General features: G+C 37.5%; 1 protein-coding gene across 3 annotated transcripts in view; it reads left to right on the forward strand.

The window, feature by feature from the left end:
- The window catches only part of LOC122518171 (FH1/FH2 domain-containing protein 3), a 45,667-nt gene that overhangs the window by 8,074 nt on the left and 15,593 nt on the right, over positions 1 to 22,000 (forward strand). For 2 of the 3 annotated variants that reach the window (XM_043636926.1, XM_043636932.1), the window contains exons 2-3: positions 6,272 to 6,381; positions 19,123 to 19,181. In XM_043636926.1, the coding sequence (XP_043492861.1) occupies positions 6,272 to 6,381; positions 19,123 to 19,181 (169 nt within the window). Of the gene's footprint in view, positions 1 to 6,271; positions 6,382 to 16,584; positions 16,798 to 19,122; positions 19,182 to 22,000 lie in introns of those variants that run through there. The other variant, XM_043636923.1, reaches the window with a different exon arrangement.

Consider the following 22,000-nt stretch of genomic DNA (forward strand, 5'->3'; position numbering starts at 1 on the left):
AATTACACGTTGATATTTAATTCTACAGATCTGATAGATCGTTTGCTACGTAATTCGTGTTTTATGCTTCGTTGTGAATGACCGTAACACCTATACTGATGTTCAAAGTGATATCTTTATTGAAGAATATATATCGAGGACATTATTTCGTCCACATTTTATTTCGTATATATTATCGTGTTGTTTTTATCCGGTCATTGGCGTCGTATAGTATTTGCATCGGAAATGCACTTTACGAGAAAGAGAGAGGAAAAGAGACAGATGTACGGAGACCGAGTCAGTGAGTTGTAGAAAATTACAATTTCTTCGATAAAAGCGATTCTCAAGAGAGAAAATCATTTAATATTGAGTTCGACCGGAAAAATGCGTTTCTCGTTATCGATTTCTATATAGAAAATCGTATAATTAATGTGACTCTCTCTCTCTCTCTCTCTCTCTTTCTGTATAACAGATATCGCCCGATCAGTATGTATTTTACTTGTTCAACGAATTCGATGAAGCTATCAAAACCAAATTACATTGCTTTCTCGTGATTGCCGTTGAATGGTTGTACAACGAATGTGTTTCACATTCGTGTATCAGATATCACTATGTTGTAGTTGTATGTTAATTAAAGTCAATTAATGGCGTCTTCTCTACTCATGTCTTTCATTTTCTTCGCGCGTCATTACTATGCTCGGTAACCCATTTCCAAGAAGCTTACGAAGACGCATTTTGTTTTGTAATACCTACGTGTTTGCATAGCATGCTATTTCTCATAGGTAACGGGAAGTTCTCTCGAGGAAACAATATCAGTATAATTTTTTATCTTATTTCTCACAATTCCCAAGCTCGCGATCGAAATCAACCCGGGTAAATGCATTGTAAAAGACATGTAAAATTGAGTTTGACTATAAACGGGAGAAAGAGAGAGAGAGAGAGAGAGAGAAAGAGAAGGTGTCTGCGTAGGAAAATTAATTAACGCGACGATTAATTTTAGTCCCGTCGACGTTGGCAACTTTTTATCGAGTAAAGAGTACTTTGCTTCAAAAATGCACGTCGATCTCGTCTTTCTCGAAATCGCCTATTAAAAATCCATTGAAGTCTCTTAACTGATGCTTGCAAATGGTTCTCTCGGTCGATTAATTGTTTTTGTTCGCCCTTTTTTTCGCAGAATTATTTTTCAAAAAGTTACTTTAAGGATAATCTTGTCCATTGCAAATATCAACGTACTTTTGAATAAGATTAAATAATAGAGATATATCGAAAGGAAAAATTGCTAGATAAATAGGTGCATATGGGAAGTGTTGTTCCTATAACTAACTATAACTATCAGCAATTTACCGTGAAACCACTCGAATAGACACTTGTTGGATGAGGCGTCAGGAACAAACTCGAATCATCTAACGCTGCTAATGTTGGATCTCGTGTCACGTAATTCAAGATGAATCTATAGAACTTTATGGTCGAGTGTCACGCCGCGGTGGCTAGTGATTTGCAGTCCTACGAGCGATTTAACTTTCCATCTTACAAAGAATGTCGACTTTCCCGTCGAATGAGTTTCGATCGAAGTCAACGTAGAAAGGAAATAGAAAAGTAAACTCATTGCAAATCTACTTCCGGTAAAACCAGTCCGCAATAGTTTTTTAGCGTAATCAGGATGCAATCGTCTTTAAATATAAGAAATACCTCGGTAACTTATTTTGTTGAAATTGTAAATATCGGTTAAACGGGTTTTTCAAAATTGATAGAAGATTTCTCGAGTTAGGGTAGTTTGGTCGAAATTCGAAAAGTATCTTTTGACTTTTCGGGAAAAGGAAAACTTCAAAAATGACGAGAATTCTTTAGAGAGTTAGCGGGGGCTAGAAATGAGCCTACGAGAAGTGAGAAAGCGTAGATGGAAACAGAAAGGGTCTTTCCACGAAGAGGGGATGTCTATCATTTTTTAAACGTCTGGATATTTTTGTACCACAGGGGGGTAGGCTGTATGCACGCACGTAAGTACCTGACGACGAGAGTTTTTCGTCTCGGGACGATACGGAGGAGGACCCTCTAGTTTTTTCTTTTTTTTTCTTTTTATACGACGAGTCAAGTAGCAAAGGAAGAACAGAGCTAGCGTTCTATTGCACAATTTGAAGTACCGAAGAAGAAAGTAAAAGAGATAGCAGAGAGAAAAAAAAGAAAGATAAAATCCTCGAGATTATATCTCTATTTTTTCGTGTCTCTACGTCTGTCAAGTAAACCACTTCCGTTAAGGTTATGCATTCCTGTATGTAGTAGAAAAACATGCATGAACTGTATAATCATTTTTTCAAATAGAAACAGGGAATTTTTACGAAGTTGGTTAAACTCTTCAATATCATTCAAAAGTTCATTAAAATATATATGATACTGATGAATAACGAATAATTTAATAAATGTCTAAATAAACAATTACTTCCGAAATATAACAAAAAGAAAAAATATTGTTGGTCAATTTTATCGATCGCTTTTGTTTCGGAGAGAATGGAACGCCTATTGAATAATTTAATTAGCGAGATTAATAATACCAGATTAAAATTAAAATTTAATATTTAACGTGCATAAATATGTACATACTCATAAGTACCTGAAATATTAAAATTCTATTATTATTGATTAGATCATCGTTAAAAAAGAGGATATAAAACACGCACGCGCATTGCAAGCAATGAGGAAAAAATATGTATAATATAAATGTAAAATACCTGTAATAGGAACACATTTAAACGCGTCTGATCGGAAGCAGAGAAGAATGACAACTGAGAAGGGGAAGGATGGGTAGAAGTTAAATTCATCGAGACAACGGTTTCTCGGTCATACAATGTTTTGTTTATACGTACGTTACCCCTCGGGCGATGAAAGCATTCGATTATTGTCGTTTTTATTCTTTTCAAAATCTCTTTGTCGAACTTGTAAACACGTTGATGTTCCTAATTTTTTTTTCTTATTTATTGTTAGTCTTATTCGAGCATCGGAAGGTGTAACAACGATATTAGATAATTATCAAATTTATATCACGTATGTTAGTTATGTATATATTTATTTATCGGATTTTACGTTGACGCAAGTACGCATGCACGCGATTGTAGAGATAATGCAAATAATAGAAATTTATTTCTGTTGCAGCGTATGTTAGCAATAGCCATTGTTATTTCGCGAAGAATATTTGCGTTTCCGCAATTTTCATTATCTTTTCGTCCGCGTATAATAACTCGAGGATACTTCGATGAATTCTAAGGATTGGCGAAGGTGTGCGCAGTTGCTTACTCGGAGTAAACGTCGCACCGGCTCATTAATAGCCGGATCCTCCTGGGACTCTAATGAGAATACATGTTACCTTTTTTTCTCTCTTTCTCTCTCTCTCTCTCTCTCTGCAGCAGATCATTTTACCGCAACGCCTTTCTTCTTTGCAAGGCCAAATAGCCCAACTTTTCCTACTTTAGACCAACAACGTTTTCTACGAATTTTGTATTTTTTACTACGTTTCTCTATTATATCATTTTATTAATTACTAATGAAACTAACGTTGAAAGATAATCAAATATTTTGTTTCTTTTTCTTTTTGAAATAATTATATAAGTCTTATTTGTGTTCGTGTGCGAGCTAACGACATTTGTTCGTCAATTTATACACGTCTCAAGTCTCTAGCGAATTACAGTGAAAACGTTATTAAACTTGATTAGTCGCAAATTCTACGTATTTCTCTCTCTCTCTCTCTCTCTCTTTTACTTTTTTATTTATTTACTTTTGTTCTATTTTTCCGTCTCCTTCTTCCTTTTATAATGCATATGTACGTATGACGTTGCAGATTCTTGCGAGGAACATCGTTGTATTTGCACTAGAGCGATGATTCTGCACAGTACGTTATAAACGGAAGAGGGTGAAATCGTTCGGAAACAGTTAGCATTTTTTTAAACGATTCTATAATAAGTGATTAAAAATAATTGCATAAAGATTGCAGGCATGACTTTAAGGATCGTACGAAGCAGATCGTACGAACGTGTGGGAAAAATAACGCTTCGCGTTGAAAAAGTTTCAATTGAAAAATAATAAAGAAAACGTTGGAAGGGGCGTAGAGAAAAGTTTGTTGAAATCTTCCTGGAAGAAAAAGGGAATATGAGTACAAATCCATTGAGCGTCGTAAAGAAATCGTAAAGTCTCGATGGCATCGTCGTTAACCGATATTGCCTACCATTCTACGTCGACCGTTTTATTTTTATTTTTTATTTTACTTTTCTATTGCAGACTAACACTCTTTCTTCAATTCTTTCTTCTTCTTTTTTTTTGTACTTCTTCGAGAAGAAGAGAATGCTGTATCATTTCAATTCGTTTTATTGTTAGTTGGTACAATCTTCAAGATGTTCCTCGAGTGTTCTCGAATAGTCGTGCTTTAGTTTGAAAATCACTTTAACGAAATTAACGGAACGAACATTTTATTCTACGTTTACGTTTAGAAATACAAATGTTTGATTTTTTATTCGATCGAAAGAAATTTTAGATTTTCACGTTTGACAATTATCCGGGATAGTATTATATTAAATATATTAAGTATTATCAAAATTCTTTAAACGATTAAAGTACTCGTTTAATTAATACATTATGCAAAAACAGATAATAAACAGATAATGAGAAGTCTTTTAGCGGAAATCGAGTTGCAACATGACACTAATGATCTCCTCGAGGGCATTCATCCTATCGTTGCTATTGTATTTCTCTCTGTTCGCAAGCGTTAGAAGTTTGAAGATGACAAAAAAGCAAAGGGGTGCGGCAAAGCGGAGGGAGAGAAACTGCATAACACCCGTGTAGTACGAGTTTGAGCAAACAAAGCTGTTTCAGAAGAATGAGAGAAGCGTCGTCCTACGCAAGACGAGCAATGTGCCGAGAAATCTGGCGGAACCTACTCGAAAACGGGCGAAGCCTTACCCGATCCGTCGTCGTTTACATGTCGACAATGTTCTTTGTTTTAACGTAATACTTTTTAAATGCTATTGCGTAAACAAAATCGAAATATTTATTATTAAATCTATGAACGCACTTCTTCAACATTTTTTTCCAATCGAATTTTTATCGAATCTCATAAATTGATTTTTGATGAGCGTTTAAACATTATAAAAAAGAAAATTATTTTTTTATAGCGATGAAGCTTCATTTTATATATACGTATATATTTATATACATAGGCATAGCAATTCATATATTAATTTATAAAATAATCATAAATCTGTTATTTTTCAAAATAATCTCCATCATTTCCGATGACTTCGGTCCATCTTTCAGGCAACTGCCAAATTTTTTGACGAAAATAAGATGCCGATTATAATGCAATGATTTTTTAATATGCATCGAATTCATTGTTACGTCTAATACATAAATATTTTTAATGAAGAAATGTTGTTCAAAAACACGTATTGTTTGGACGGTGTAAACAGAGTCGAGTAGCGTACTCGAGAATGCGTATATACTTTGTCGGATGTTTGTTTATCCGTTTTAAAGAAGCATTACGACAATACAAAACGCGTAGCAACAAACGAACTTTGCAATCCATTAATTGATAGTATCGATCTAGCTATCGCATTGGCCTTTCCGTTATCGAATTTCTCGGTGATAACAGTAGGCAGATTATCAGATTTTTAGATCCGTTGACATTTAGCTTTACACGTTTGCGAGCGAGCGAGCGAGCGAGCGAGCAGATTTAGAATGTCTACGTTTTTAAACAGATATCGTAATAAAGATGATAATAAAAACTATTAGAAAAAGTTATCGACGTAGCAATTGTCGTTTTAATCTGTGATAACCGATTAGTCGCAGTTCACGCGACTAATCACTTTCAGATCATTATTTTGGAAAATATCAAATTTGTAACCGAGTTTCCGGATCACGTGTTCAGCCTAAAGAAGTATTACGCAAGCATTTGGTTTCTCGTAACAGTGCACGAGGCTCTTCCTTAGAATGGAGGCCGCTTAGAAATCGGAGAAATGCAGGAGGGCATTATAGATGCTTGTGCTTTGCCGGGCACCGTCGTCTCACTGGCTGAAAACTATTTTCAAGCTAAAGTTTTTAGAAATATGGGTCACATATACACATACGCTCTCTCTCTCTCTCTTTCTCACTCTCTCTTAACCTTTTCAACGGAATCTTTTTTGAAAATTTGAGAAAAACAGAGAGAGAGAGAGAGAGAGAGAGGGTAAAAAAAGATATTTAACATATTTACAGGAAGGAAAAACGAGACAACTTGGCTCACGAACGTTTCCTTTTGTTAATTATGTTATAGCTCGATGATACGGCTCTTCAACTCTACAAAGATGGCGATTATGGAGCTTATTTGGATCTCGAGGCTTCGATCAGCGAACAACAAGAAGAATTTGAAGGCTTTCAAACAAAGTAAGTGTTTTTTTTTGGCGAAACAGTGGAATCAATGATTTAATTTTGTCCATTTTTATTTTTACAATCAATTGTTAGTACATTAAAGAGATATTAATGGGTCGGGTCGAAATTCGATGGTGATATAACGACAAGTAAAGCCGAGAAAATGCTATTTATACATATATACGTAGATAAACTCGTAGAATTTCCAGGGATATAAATACTTTCGATGTTAGAACGGAGAACCATCTACTTATATATATATGTATACATACGTTCACGGGTGTGTATTGAATTGGTGTTAACACGGTGAAGGTTAGCTAGCTAGCTAGCTAGCTGGCAAGTTAACTCACTGGAAATTATCGCGGCTGAGCCGGTGCTATCGACACCGATATTCGCTCGAGCTATTTTCCGATTCGGCTAGGTACGTTCTGTACCACTAACGAGAATCATAATCTACCGAACAGAGAGTCTAGTTTTAATCGCGAACGTGTATCGAAACTTTCCTTCTCTCTCTCTCTCTCCTTTATTACAGGCAAATAAAAATAGAGGAATAGAGAAGATATATGAAAATACAATGGAGAAAGCAAGACGATATATATACATGGGGTATATGTTTAAAACTCTAAACTAGGTCGAGTTTAGGTAGGAGGAGAGAAATTAAGTGGTTCGCATAAATGATACCTCCCGGCTTGTACATTTTTTAACTTTTTTTTTGTACACTATTCGCCCAGCTTATCGTCTATCTTTTGTTCTTTTTTTTCTTTTATTTTTCAAATCATCCACCGTGATAATATTGTTAGTAGGTGGAAAAATTTTAACGCGTTTCTATCGCGATTTCGCATGCGAAACTTGACCGTCTTGAATTGTTTTCCGATAGTTTTTTTTTCCCCTTTCATTCGGTGCTACTACGGGTGACGCCATAAAAATTGGAGACTTTATCAAAAACGTTCGGTGATTCGCGCGAAGAGGAGGAACCGAGGGACTCGTAAAGTGCGAAATTACAGGAGCGTGTTTGCGAACATAAAATCACTTTTTTTTTGCCATTGGTTCGTTTGCCTCGTCGGATTACCGATACTTTTTGTCCTCGAATTGGAATCGAAATACACAAGGGAGAAGATGAAGAAAAGCTTTTTGATTTTCTTCATCTTTTCAAAAGGTCCTTTCGTTTGGTAGTAAGGAATCTTTTATCTTAAAAGGAACTTTATACACACCAAGCGACTTGTTTGCGGCACACTGCCGGACTTTCGCGTTAAGAAATCGCTCAAGGCTTCTAAGCTCCGTGTGATCAACGCGAAATTTCTCTCGGGACGTGGAAGTACTTTGCGAAAATAGTTTCCCTTCCGATTGCTTCGTTCATCGTACATTCGTCGATCGATAAATAGGCTCAACTTGTTCCATACAAATTCTATGGAAAAAAAAATTATTAATTACCAGTTCTTTATTATTTTTCCTTGTTTTAGGTAAAGATAAGTTTTTCTTTGAAATTAAAATATTAATTTAAAAATACTGGAGATATTATTTTATAATTCTATAGAAAGAAGAAATCTTTCGAGGTTAATTAGTTGAAAGGACAATTAATTGGAGACTCTTTTTGAATTGGTACGCTTATTCTTGGCACCAATTCAACCTTGTTATCTTTACAACGTGCTCCCATTAACCATTTTTTTCCACGGTACAGATAGTAGCAGTAATAGTATTGTGTTTAGTCCGATGGCTCTTACCTTTTCATTGAAAAGAAAATTCTCGAGCGTGTTGTATCTTTCTGCTACGGCTCGTTATCGCGAAAGTGAAAAGAAAAGAGATAGATATAGAAAGAGAGCTTTGGGAAGTAGCAAGTTCGTGGTCAGTGTGGGCGTTGAAAGTTCAAAAAGTTATCTCGATTCCCTACGCGTTCTGCGTTTTACGGAAAGGAAGTCTCGTTGGACCTTGACTAATAAATTCGTGGACTCTACGTCATTTGACTTTTTTCTTTTTCTTTATTGCCAGTATCTCTACGCGAGGTTTACGTAATCCATTGGAATACCCTTAATTACCGGCTACGTAAAATTATGTATTTTCGTGATTAAAATAATAAGAGAAGGAGAGATAGAGAAAGAGAGGTAAGATAAATAATTGCAGCCACTTTCGTGAACATGATTTCTTCGGGATTTTATCGATTTATGCCTTGTAAAAATAACTCTCGAGAGAAACTTTTTTCATACTAATTTTTTTGTCTCGTGATTTTTAATAGGAGGCTCCTATTTCGAAGCGATCACGATTAAATCTGCGTAAAGTGTTATAATGTCTAGCACATTATATACTATGATACTAAATTGGCTTATTGGTGTTATCGCGTTCTAATGTGCTTGCAGCATCCATCGCTCAACGTTAATGATATTATTGGCAACGATAGCCGTAGGCCATAAAGCAGTTTTCACTCGTCTCATGGGGAAAGCCGATTTTCGAATTATTTCATGATTATCGAATTTCTCTCTCTATCTCTCTCTTTTTAACGATTTTACGTTGATGGCAAGAAGGTAGTGCCCGTCGAGTAATAAAAAAACGTGAAAACGATTGTTTAGTTTTTGATCGTAACTAATTTTCTAATTCTAATCAATATGCATTTGTTTTCTAAAGATATTTGAATAAAAGGAACAAGGATATAGTATTAAAATAAATACAATAGGATAATCAAGAACGCGTATGGACGATTAATTAATTGATAAATGGTAAATGACCGTTTCTCCTTTCTCGATGTACTAGGTATGCAGTAGGTAGTTAGACGTGATTCGAATGTAGTAAAAAACTACGATCGGTAACGAACATCGCTCGATTTTCCCTCGAAAGGAGGAAACGAAGAAGCGCATACCTATCGTTCTCTAAGGGAACGCTTAACTTTCTTCCAGTGTCTATGACCTTTTCCGTGCCGAAAACCTCGCGAGCTTTCGCGTGCTTTCGCGTGCTTTCGCGAATAGTTCCCGACCTCGCTCGGAATAAATCGCATAACTAGGTTTCGAGATCTATTCCCAGGACATCGGCTGGCTGTCTACGCTAACCTACAATTTCTCGTTTCTCTCTTTCTCTCATTCTCATTTTATAAATATCTTTCCGCATTAACGCGAAGGCAGAGGCAGGCAGTCGCGTTCCCGCGCAAGTCAAGCCTGTTAGCGTTGGTTTAATGAGTCAACCGTTTCTTTGTCGTTTTAATCATCAACATCGTTAATAGAAATAACTATTTTTATCTTCTTTTTAATAATACCAATCTATTTTCGTCCATAGAAATTTCAAAAGTCTATTGGAAAGTTACTGGATACGATGGATATGATGATTCATTTGGATTTGTTTTATTTTATTTTTCATTATTTTTTTTAAATATTATTCTATAGATCGATCTCGCGCGTCTTAATTCGAAAATAGATGCGAGTACATCGATGCGTTGACGTCACTTGACATGAATCATGGCTAAATAATATAGGGAAAGTTGTTGCAGCACGTATATATTTGAATACCAACGATCGGTCATTATCATTGTTCTTCCTCGCTAAAAAAAATGACAGAGAACGAAGAGCACGTTTTACTAATAAAAAATACTTTCAAATTTTTCTATTGTCACGTCGATTGGGGGTTTAATTAGGGGACCGATGTTTAAAGATATCGAGTACGAACTTGAGAGTCTCGAAAGTCGAAATGCATTGCTCGTCCGCGAAACGTAAAGCCCATAATTCAGTTAGCCGTCTACAAGCGTTGCGTAATGATAGAACGAGTGCCATGCTCTCTCCTAATTGCTTAATTAAATTAAACGCATAGTTTAAAGTTCTCCGGACCATTATGTAAAGTCGTCCAGGCGGTACAGGTATTATTCAGACTCCGTGTGTCTGCTGCGTGTTTTACAGAACACAATCTTCCGTTGTATGAAAACGAATTTCGCTTTCGAATAAGAAAAAAAAAGAAATGAAAGATTTTTATTCGTTATTCGAAGTCGGCTCGAGATTAAGAGTCAGAATGTACAAGTGTATACGCTCGCGTACTCTCATTCGAGACCACTGACTCTTCATATATGTGTGCGCTTTAGGTGATATTTCAGGACATTTTAACTGCTCCTTTTACTACCAGGTGGAACTAACTGTCCCTACCTAGGTTCGCCTCGTAAACTCTTTATACCGAGGTACGTCTGGCAAGCCGTGACTTACGTTCGCTCGTACCTAGACCAGTCGTAGTATTGAAATTCTCCCTCGTTAACACGAATATATCTCGTAGTACTTACGATCGTCCCTTTTCACTAAGACCTAGCGTGTTTCTGGCTCTTGGAAACAAAAAAAAGAAGAAAAAGAGAATTTCAACGAGACCGATGATATTTTTTTTTTCTTTTCTTTTTTTTTTTATTTATTTATGCCTATATGTTTTTTTTTCCTTTCTTTTAACGAGACTTCAATTTTACTCGCTCGATCGAGCCTACTTATGCTATGGAAATAAATGAATTCCTAGTTCGAGATCGTTTATCGACTGTGACCGATAATTACGAGCTGTTATCACGCAAAAAACAGAGAGAGAGAGAGAGAGAGAATTTATATAGGTACGCGCGCGCGCACCAGTAGACGAGGTGTTGGCTCATTACACAATTAAATTTATGATCGACTCGAGCACCATCGGATGTTGCTGTCTATTGCGGAGGGTTGAATATAAATTGCACCCTGTCACGTTGAGTTATCGCTCGTACCTGATCGACGCGTAATAATACAAGTGTATTATTCGATTTTAATAACTCGTTAAGATTTGTAGTATCCTCGTTTACGCTTAGTTACAATTTTATTGATTAATAAATAGATCGTTATACTCTGTTATTTTTTCTTTTCATATGTAACATTAAAAAATATGAATAAAAATAAGGAATCTTTGTAGACTATAAGTAAGAGAAGAAATTTTTGTTAGGTTTCATAAGAATCTTGATTTACTGGAATCATGCGTTCGATATATAATATATGTTGTTTGCAATGGAATCTTACCACTCGAGAGAACAAGTCGATATCCATCATTACGTTCGAACGATATTTCTTATCGACGAAATAAGAGTTTCTCTTCGAGTTAAACGATAGCTTCACGGAAATGGCAAGTATAGAAATTCTTCCGTCTTCTCGAGTCGTTAAAGAAACGAGTAATTGTGAATAGATATTTTCTTCGCGAATAAATCGAAAAAATAAAATCGTATCGACGTGAAAAGAGAGATTAAGAATCATTTCTACGAGCACAAGTAGAAATAATGAGATTTATTTTGCTCGTCGAATGATAGAAAAGAAATAGGTAATTCGGATGTAATAAGATGATGTACTAGGTTGGGCTAATAAATTTTTCAATCCACCCACGTACGTACTATTAGTTAGAAATAAAGCATTCGATTTGATCCCCCCTGCAAAGAAGAGTTCTCGAAGAAGAAATACGATGACCGATATTCCGATCTATCGTTAAGTTTCTCTAGGGAAATTTTCGCATTCTGCCGATTTACGTTACCGGTTAAAAAGTTTCGAGTTCTTTTTAATTCCCCATCTCCGGATGACATGTTTTATTCATTCTTTCCTTTTCTTTCGCATTTTGTCTTCTCGATATCCCTTATCCCAACATACATCTTTGTTCCTTTCAATTAGTTTGCAAAAAATTTGTCGTCCAATGTAGAATTTAGAAAATATTGTAGGTAATCGAGTAAGGTGCCTCGCGCCGTATAATAAACTCTCCGTTTGGCAGTCATATTCTTGGGAAATCGCGACCTATTAATCTGGATTTGAGCGTACGCGAAATGGCATAGAAACTGAGAGGAGGAAGGATGGAAATTCGCGATCGATATCGGATATGTCGGAGAGATAATCGGCGAGTCGGTAAGTCGTTAAGCCGAGCTGACCGCGTCCCAGCCATGGGCTTCTGGGAATACAGAGCGACGCATCTTCATTAGCCTTTCATGAAGGTTGCTTCTGGTAACTGCACAACTGGAGATATCCTCTTGCATTCTCCCTTTTCCTTTTGTCCTAACCCTCCGAGACCGTTCGTACTTTTAGCATCCCCATAGGATTATTCCATCGACGAGCTACGACATTCGCTCATCCTCGACCAGACGCGATTTATGCCAACACCGATAATAAGCATCCTACGCGATAAGACTTGGCGAGTTTTTTCTATTCGAGAACAAATCTACGAATCGCTTATAGTTATTTTCGAGCCTCAAATATATAAAGTATAAATCTATCTTTCTACTTATCTACCTACCTAGCTGCCTACCTAACTGCCTACCTACCTGCCTACCTACCTGCCTACCTACCTACCTACCTACTTATATGCACTTCTTCGGTCGACCTCGTCGTTGTCGTCGTTTCGTATCCAGTCCTGTCGAGATCGTCGAGAGGCTGTCTCGGAAGTAGGACATTCACCTGAATACTTTGCGGTAATCAAGTCTCGTTGTTGAAGTATGGGATAGCAATGGCGGTAGCGAGTCGGCAGGAGGGAGAGAAAGAGAGAGGACTTCCCCTTGCTCCTTTAGGTTATTCACGCTCAGTCTGTCCTCGGGGTGCTCGTCGTACATCGCACTCACGGAAACGACTTTTCCATATATACGTACAAGTTTGATCGTCGACCTATCGAGATTTCTTCGATCATGCCGCGCTTCAGTCGACTTCGATTTCCTCATTGTGGAAAAGATTTTTGTCGCATCTGCAGGTATTCCCTTATTTTCTTATTTTTTATTTCATCTTTACGGAAATATTGTGTACTTTAAAGTGAATTGTGTTCTATTGTTTTTTTTTTTATATGCGAATTGATTTTAGACCATCGAGTGATTAATGAACAATTATTTATATTTCAACGTTCCATCGACGTTTTCGTATTCGTGGCTGACAGAGTACTTGATCTTCGTTGGCTCAGAATTATTCAAGTCTGTTTATTAATTGGTATTTTATAAATATATATATATAGAAAAGGAAAATAGATAAATTAGAATTTCTCCGACAGCTCCCATCGATCAGATATTTCTGCATATTTTTCATGATTATTACTATTGTAGACAGGATTAATATACGGCATCTTCGTCATTAATCATGTTCATTGTTTACGAAGAAAAGTGTATCCCAAATATTCATCCTACGCTTTTCTTTCAATTTTGGATTGTATAATGGTGAATTTAGAAGAATTATACGAAGCATAAAACGAACGGCAATTATTGAAGAAATTATAGAAATAAATTTTGTTAAATTATTTTTTTTCGCGTGCTCGTTATCGTTCGAGTTAGTGTCAAGAAAACAAACCAGTGTGATGAGACGAGACGAGACGAGACGAAACGAGAGAAACTGGAACGCGAAGCGTGTGCTGGATAAACACTGGTCCGGGAGCCAGTTGGTAGATAAATTGTACGATCGCTTTTTGTAGAGTTCGTTGTTCGTTTCTCTATTTGCTAGTCCTCGACGCCAATGAGAGACGACTTTTGCCGATCCCGCGAGAAGAATTGAAGCCGGTTTTATCATGCTCGGTTGCTTCCAGACTTTGGCTTTGACGTTGCGCCTTTCTGGATACAGACGTTACTTCGCTCCTTATTCTTCTCATCTCATCGCACTTACATACTGTTCCGATGGTACCTTAATAGTCTTCTACCACTTATTTACTTTTACGCATCTTAGGATTTTATTTGACTATTTCATTCGGTTATTATTCGACATTACACGCTCCATCACCAATAACAGTGGCGTCAATCTGGTGTTTGTCTCTTTTAGATATCATTTTTATACAGATTATAGTCTATTTTCTTATTATATTAAAATTTCACGATATTCTTTCCGCGACAAGATTGAAATATTTTCCATGGACTCTGATGGAATATTCGAAAATTGTTGGAAAAATTTGAATATTTTATAAGAGCATAAATAATATTTTATTCCAAGAGAAGAACATTTTCGTATTTATTTCCTTCGTGTCATTCGAAAATACGAAGCCGTGTACTTGCTCGAGATTGCGCCGGTTTCATTGACGAAGCCTTCAGCGTACTTTCACGACAGTTAAACTGGTTTCTCGTCTCTCCGTGCACGCGTTCAAACTGAGAGGAACGGAGCACGCGTTTTCCGTCTTCCTATATGATGCTTTTCTTCCGCAACATCGATACATGATATACTTACCTACATTTATGTTAGTTTTTCAATTTTATTCGTTTCAATTCACTTTATAATTTTTCATTTATTTAACTCGATAACTTGATTCTCAAACAACAAGTATTTAGCATCGAAGGTCGTCGGTAAATTAACAAGTACGAAGAAAAAAACTCATCCTCTTCTTAAAACTTTCTAACATATGGTCCTTAGATTTGCACTGAGCATGAAAAAAACAAATCTTTTCTGGCGTAGTTCTCGAAAAGAAAAAAGAACGAATTCGACGTTCGTTGTTTCGTAAAAAATGATCGAATTAGTTTGAAATGACAGAGTTCGCGAAAACGAGAAGGAAACGTTGTCGATTTCAAGAAGTTCTCCTATTTGTATTATATTAACGTTTCGCGTTCGGGATAGGTCTCGGAAATCGGTCTCGGATCTATTGAGATATATAAGAGACGAATGCGTAAATGTTTGCAACGACCGATCGTTGAGAGTATAAAAAGAACACAGTGCGTACCTTTTATTTATTTATTTTCAAATCTTTCGTTAGAATTCGTAGGACTACTGTTCGCAAATTTTCAAAAGAAAGTTTTTTCACGCGGATTTCTATGCGTGGATTTATTAAAGATATTCATTAATAATTTAGTAAAATAATGTTTATTTTGAAATTTGGATGCATTTGTCAGGCTACATCGACCGGAAGGAAAGATGACCGGAGTCGGTGTAGCTTGCACATTTATAATATTAACGCGTAACCAAGAATAACTTGACGTAGGACGACGTGGCTGCTGAATGTCTGAAATCAAGAGTGAAAGACGGGGAAAGGGAGGGGAGACAAAGACAGAGAGAGAGAGAGAAGATGAAGAAGGAAACGGACGCGAAAACTTTATAGGCGTGGCACGTTTCTTTCGTTCGAGGTGCCGAAGAGGAAGCGATATCGGTGTTTTCCCCCGTAACTTTTTTATTTTCTCTTTTTAGGATGTATCGGTAAAACGATCGTAATTTTAACGAAATTATCTCTTTTAAGAGATATACGAGATAATTAAAAGGTCTCTGCGATTTCTTTAAAAAAAAAAAAAAACAAAAAACAAAAAGAAACATTCTGTAATTTATATTATCATTTTGTTCCTTGGTTCTTGTTTATTTGTCGAATTTTTCCAAGAAGACTCTTCTTCTTTTTCGTCTCAACATCCTGTTCTGAATGCTCCTATGCGGAAGAATCTCCGAGGTGGTTAGCATCGCGAGAGAGAAAGAGAGAGAAAAGTATTCTCGACGAATCATCCGTCTGCAACAGAAACCCCCTCGAGATACGCATCTTCTCGACTTAGTTACCGAGCGAAGATAAACGAGTCGCTTTGTTCGTTTCGTTTCTTCTTCTACGTTTCATCAGAGGTGTTTGTTTTTCTTTGATTTCCAAGAAAAAAAGAAAAAGATAGGTAATATTTTGCCTACTCGGAACTCAATATTCAATCGTTTATCGAAGTACGATCCATAATGATAATCATGGTATCCTGGCCAAGCGAGAAATCGTTCGACCTCGACGTACCCTAAGGGCCTTCGAGTAAAACTGCGCGCATAATTACTGGAGCGTAGAGGCTTGGCGTATGATCTTCTCTGGGTCGAGTGTACACCGTCCTCTGTGTGTAACTCGGTATCGAGCAAATGAAACGTTATCTTCTTTCATTGCTATCGTACGTTTAATATACTACATTAGAGTACGATGTTATTTTAAATGCATCATTGAAATCATCCGGTGTACGAGTCGTACTTTGAAATCGAGTATTTTAACGATGTTTTATTTTTTCTTCTTTTCTTTTTTCGATTGTTTCTTTCGGATGTACTCGATCGTATATAATAAATATATCGACGACGATCGAATTTTACTTTACGCGAGCGAGTACGCGTTCTATCGCTTTTCTTTTTCGTTGAATTTTGTAGTATACTGGCTCGCGCGTTCTACTAACAATAAGTAACTTGGAATTAAAACGAGGAAGCCATTGGGGTTGTATACATAGATTCTTACGTGTATATATCTATATACATATATACATGTACGAGAGAGCAAGGACTAGTCAGCGTTTTGATCTCCCACCATTTGCTATTGTGGCGAAGCGCGGGACAGAGCAGACTAAGAAGAAGCCATTCCGCTTGCTAGCAGTCGTTCGTTGGACTTGTTCGTCGACGTGGTGTTACGCTCTTGCGAAGACAGAGAGAGAGAGAGAGATCCTCCAATTGAATTATTAGATTATTCTACTAGTCATCCTAAATATTATCAAACCTGACACGTTGGATTTAGAGTGATATGAGAGTTCGACGCCGCCATCATGCCACCTTATTGGTAAATATCAGAACGTTTCATCTATTATATCTCATTAATTTTAATTCATCCTATAAAGGAAGCAAGGAAGAGAGATCGTAGAGCTGTTGCGAGACGAGTTTAGCGAGCAATTTAACTCGCGAATAGAACGAGCTCGATCGAGTTCCGTCAGGTTGCTTATAAATTGATTCCGTAAAAGCCCAAAAGGAAAAGGGTGCTTTCCATTTCGCTCTTGGGGAAAAAGTCGAAAGGGAATAAGACAGCTCGAAGGCTTTAACCTAAATAAATCGATTTCTCTCTACCGATTTTCGACTTTCCACTTTTGTTCCTTCCTTTTTCTATTACTCGATCGAGGATTCTTCCGAGGAAAAGTTTTGAGCGAATATTCTAATCCCCCGGGGGCAGATCTCGCGCGATGCTTGCTTGCCATTGGCACGCGTTCTCGACTTAGATCGCGGTTATTTCATTTATTTCTTTTTCAATTTCATTCGCGCGGTGGTTTCGTTGTCGTTCGATTTAAATACAGGGAGGACACATAGGAGTAAATTCTTAAGTGATTTATGACTCCCTGGTTGACCTTAAGCGTTTCTCGCTCGTTCGCTCGTTCTTCCCTCCCCCTCTCTCATATACTAATGAATTATATTCTCTAATATACACGAATATAGTACATATATATACTGCGAGTAGCTTACGTAATTAAAAAAGTAGTTTCGTAAAAGAGTGAATAATACGGTCGCTCGTTTTGTAGGGATTCTCGCAAATTGTCCACTCACGTGACTTATTATCGAGTCAAGTTTTGGCAGGTTCTCGCAAACGCACGTCTATTTCCGTCCTTTGTTGTTTCGCCTTGTAACTCGCGTAATGTCTCGATGAGAGAGCCTCTCGAGTTTTCTGCTCGGAGGTGGTCGAGCGAGGAGGCTTGCCTTTCGCAATCCTTTTCTTTCTCTCCTGGTAAAAAAGGAAGAATAATGATTCGTTGAAAAACGATAGGATCGTTCGACGCGCAAACACCCTTGCGTCCGTGCGATTTCCTTGGCGTAGGCGTAATCGAGCAAAAAGGTTCGATCTAACGGCTGCTAAGTATCGACTCTCCATTTTCGTCATTAATCATACCACCACCGCGAAAATCTCTCATAAATATCGAATCTGTTCGTTAACGGGTTACCAGGATTCTCCTATCTTCGATCGATATTTTCTATCTTTAGAAAAGATGCGAGAATAGAAGCTGGAACGATATCTTTTTCGCGATATATTATATTTAGTCAATGATAACGGTGTAAGATAGTTTGCCAAGTTGATATTGGCACGGTTCTCTCCGACAATAAAAAATGCTATTCTTCGAATCTTTTCGATCTAATTTGGAGCAATAGAATACGCTTTTCCGATCGTTGGCTCGAATTTCAAAGATTTTAAACAGCGATCTTTCCCTTTTTACTTTCCTACTACGATATTTATTTTGTTATTTTGCTCCGTTTAAAAATCAACGTTTGAAGTTTATGGACGTCGATTAAAAAGAAATAGAAATAAACGATGCCATATATATCCGTGGGAAAAGAAGTCCTTGGGATATCTCGATCTATCTCTCCCTTATTTACCGGCGGAAACATTAACGCTCGAGTACGCCGGTATTTTTAAGTTTGTGCTTCTAACACGTTGGATTTTCGATGTTAGATGCATAATCCTTTTTCGTCTCTTCTGTTTCCTTCTTCTTCTTCCACTTCTCCTCCTTCTCCCCTCCTCCTCCTCTATCTCCTCTTCTTTCTCCCTTTTTTCCTTCTCAAATCCATTGTCTACACTGTCGTCGTGCTTTCTCAGGGACGCTTGGCGTGGGAAGGTTCGCAGGGCCTTTAAGTTCGCACCGCATGCTTATCCAAGGCGACACGAGAGAAGGATAGAGAGAGAGAGAGATAAAAGAAAAAGAAAAAGAAAGAGCGAGGGGGAAGGGTGGAAAGAGAGTTTACCGACTATACGCCACTTTAACCCAATTTATAGGAAAAGTGTAGACACTCGTAGTAAACGTTTGCGTGTATTGTAATAAAAAACGATTCCATTCGTCTCGTTCCCGAGCATATGTATATGCATGTTTGTATTGTATGTATAATAGAGTAATTAGGATTGGTCAAAGAAGATTAATTGGCACACGGTAGGCTAGAGTTAACGCAAACGGAATCACCGTATCACCGGGTCAATAGGATGTCTCGTACGAGACTCGGTTACGCGTAGCTTTATCAATATTTATGTTCTGTGCAACGTACGTTATTTTGTATGCGTGTGTTTGTGTGTGTGTGTGTGTGTGCATAAGTACGTATACGCTAATCGAGTTAATCCTCTCTTGATTTGTTGCAGCCGGAAGAACTCAATCGTTCTCAGGACTCAGCTTTCTGTGAGGGTTCACACCATCATAGGTGAGTATTTTACTCGCAGATCCTTGATTCAAATCTCTTATTCGGTCTCACGATCCACTTGGTCGAACACCACCTGTCCGATCATCTTCTCGATCCTCGCCCTACTTAATTTTCTTCCCATCTTGTTTTTCTTTTTTTTCTCTTTTATCTCTTTTTTTTTTTTTAAATCGGATCGATCGATAGTCGATTGAAATATCGTTCGTGGTATTTGTTGTTTCGTTTAAACGACCGATAGGTACCTTCGTTACATCTTCGTCGAATTCACCTGTGGGTCGTTCTCGTTCATTGAACTCTTGGTACTGTCGCTGGAGGAGATGATCGAAGATCCGAAAAGGAACGAGTAAAGAAGAAAAGAGTAAAGGGACGAAAAGGGCAGGAGGAGGAGAAGCGGAAGACGGAGAGAGGACCCTACCGTTTTACATATTTTAACGGTTCTCCATGTATTTTCGGTACCTGCAAAACCCGTCTGGTTTTCGTCTTTCTTCCTCTCTTCTTTCTCTCTCCGTTTCTTTCCTCAACTTCCTTTTTACCCACCTTTGCATTTTCGTATATAAATCGTATACAGTATGTGGAGAGAAGAGCGACCGATATAAGCTCATGAAAGGAAAAAGAAATCTATTGCATAGAGTAGATGCTTCAACATTTTCTTTCTTCGATATTTATTATACGTAAATTTATTACAAATCGCGCAATAAATTAATTACTTTGCTCTCTTTTATCTTTGAGATAATTAATGCCGATTAAATGATAAATATTTCGTAGAGGAAATGTATTATTTTGATAAGAATTTGATCGTACAGCGAGCGATAAATATTCGAACGTCGTCACAGCGTTGGAACTCGGATCGAGCATCAGGCGACAGACGGAATCAGATTTCGCGCTTTCTCAGCGAGTTCTTCTAGTCGAATTCGCGAACGTTCAGCCTGATTCGAATTATTATTCTTTCTTCAAAAAAAAAAAAAAAAAAAAAAAGAAAAAGAAATCTTTTATGTAATCAAAACGCCGTTCGAGTAAAGTACTCTTCCGATTGTTTGTCTACGCGATTGCAATGCAAAACCTTTTCGAGTTGGTTTCCAAAAGTGAAGCAAGAAAAAAAAAAGAAAGAAAGAAAAAAGAAGTATAAGAAAAAACAGAGTTAGAAAATAAATAGAAAAGAAGCGGAATTAGAAGTAGGAAAAAAGAAAGAGAGAAGAGGTAGGGAGGAGGGAAAAGAGCAATGGCGCGAGTAACAATGGCGCGTTACAAGCCGGTAAACTTGTTTGAGCGAGAGGAACTTTTGCTTATATGGGCGCTGATTATGGCGGGGGCCAAGGGCCTCGGGGCCTTGGGACCGCTATTCTTAGATCTTTCCGTCTCTCTCGCACACCCTCGCTGGCTCCTGCAGCGAGTTCCTAATTACCTTCGTTCGCAGTCCCCTCCTCTTCTCTGTCTCTCTCTCCCCCTGGTTTATTCTGCCCTTTCCTTTCCTTTGCTCTCCCTTCTCCCTTCGCCTCCCGAGACAACCGACATGCATTATGCATTTGAAGATCGCGTGATAGTCGGCGTTTATGCGGTCGCCCGGACCTCCTTTACCACGAAATAACTCGCGAATTCGTCTCGTTAAGAGACGAGCTACAAATCGAACAAACGGAAAGATGTAACGGAAGATGGCTGGTCGTGAGTCTTTCACCCACGATTCTCTTACAGATGATATTACCAATAGCACGTATTCACGTATTGCCAACTATCCAAAATTCTTCCCATCCGACTATTCAAAGTATTATCGCGAGAACACAAGTGTTATATTAGATTATAAACCGCGTACAAGATCGTAGTTTAAATATTATATTATCCAGTCATTTTTCCAACCAATTTCTATTTATCATAAGTAATTTGAAGTTATTCTTTAGAAAATTTCAGTTGTGTGTGTAGAACGTAACACGAGAGTTCTCCTCCTCTTCGTCTTTTTCTCCGAGGATTACTTAATTACTTCCTTCTTCCTGGTTGATTCGTGATCGTAGACTTATTAACTTCGCGCACGGCGAATGGATTTTTTTTCATTTTTGAACGTTCGCTTAACGTAATTCCTTCTCTCTCTCTCTCTCTCTGTCTCTCTTTTATCTCTCGAATGCTCGTTATTTTCCGTTCTTTATCTTGTTTAATGTAAAGTTTCGCCAGAACATCCGTAACCTCTTAACCTCATTTTTGTCGTTGATATCAATTATAGTCTCTCGTATTATTCCATCGTCTTTTGTTTAAACATTTCGGGGAAAATGTTGAATTTTTTCTTTTATAAGAAGCAAGGGGAAGCGTCTATTTCTGTAAACTTTTTTCCACTCGGAATTGCATCTCTGCTCCTCTCTCATCGAGCTTCGGGAAATTGAATTTTCCATTCCACCGCTCGCCAAACGGAATTCAATTGTTAGTAATACAGTCGTGAAAGAGGAGAGAAAGAGAGAGAGAGAGAAAAGTAGAAGGAAGAAAAAGGAAATAAAAGGACCGAGAGAGCGCTCGCAGGTATCCATCCATCCAGCGAATGAGAGACGACGAAAATTTTACGGAAGAAATTAGCATTCGCGCGCTAATTGCTAGCCTAGTGTTCGTTTGAAAACAAGAAAAGCCATGCTGCGAGAGGAGGAGGGCTCGAGCTCCAATTGTTGTCATATCTACATTCCCGATTTTTATTCGAGACAGGAAATGAAACGTGAAATTCGTTTTGAAATTTACAGATATTTTTTTATTTTTTTTTCTCCGCAGGAAGTTGGAATAAAAAAAAGAAAAAAAAGAAAAAAAAGGAAAAGAAAAAAACAGCTGCATTACTTTTGTACTTTTCGAACGAA

This window comes from Polistes fuscatus, unplaced genomic scaffold (genome assembly GCF_010416935.1).
Source record: "Polistes fuscatus isolate 324 unplaced genomic scaffold, CU_Pfus_HIC Scaffold1, whole genome shotgun sequence".
Taxonomy (NCBI): Eukaryota; Metazoa; Arthropoda; class Insecta; order Hymenoptera; family Vespidae; genus Polistes; species Polistes fuscatus.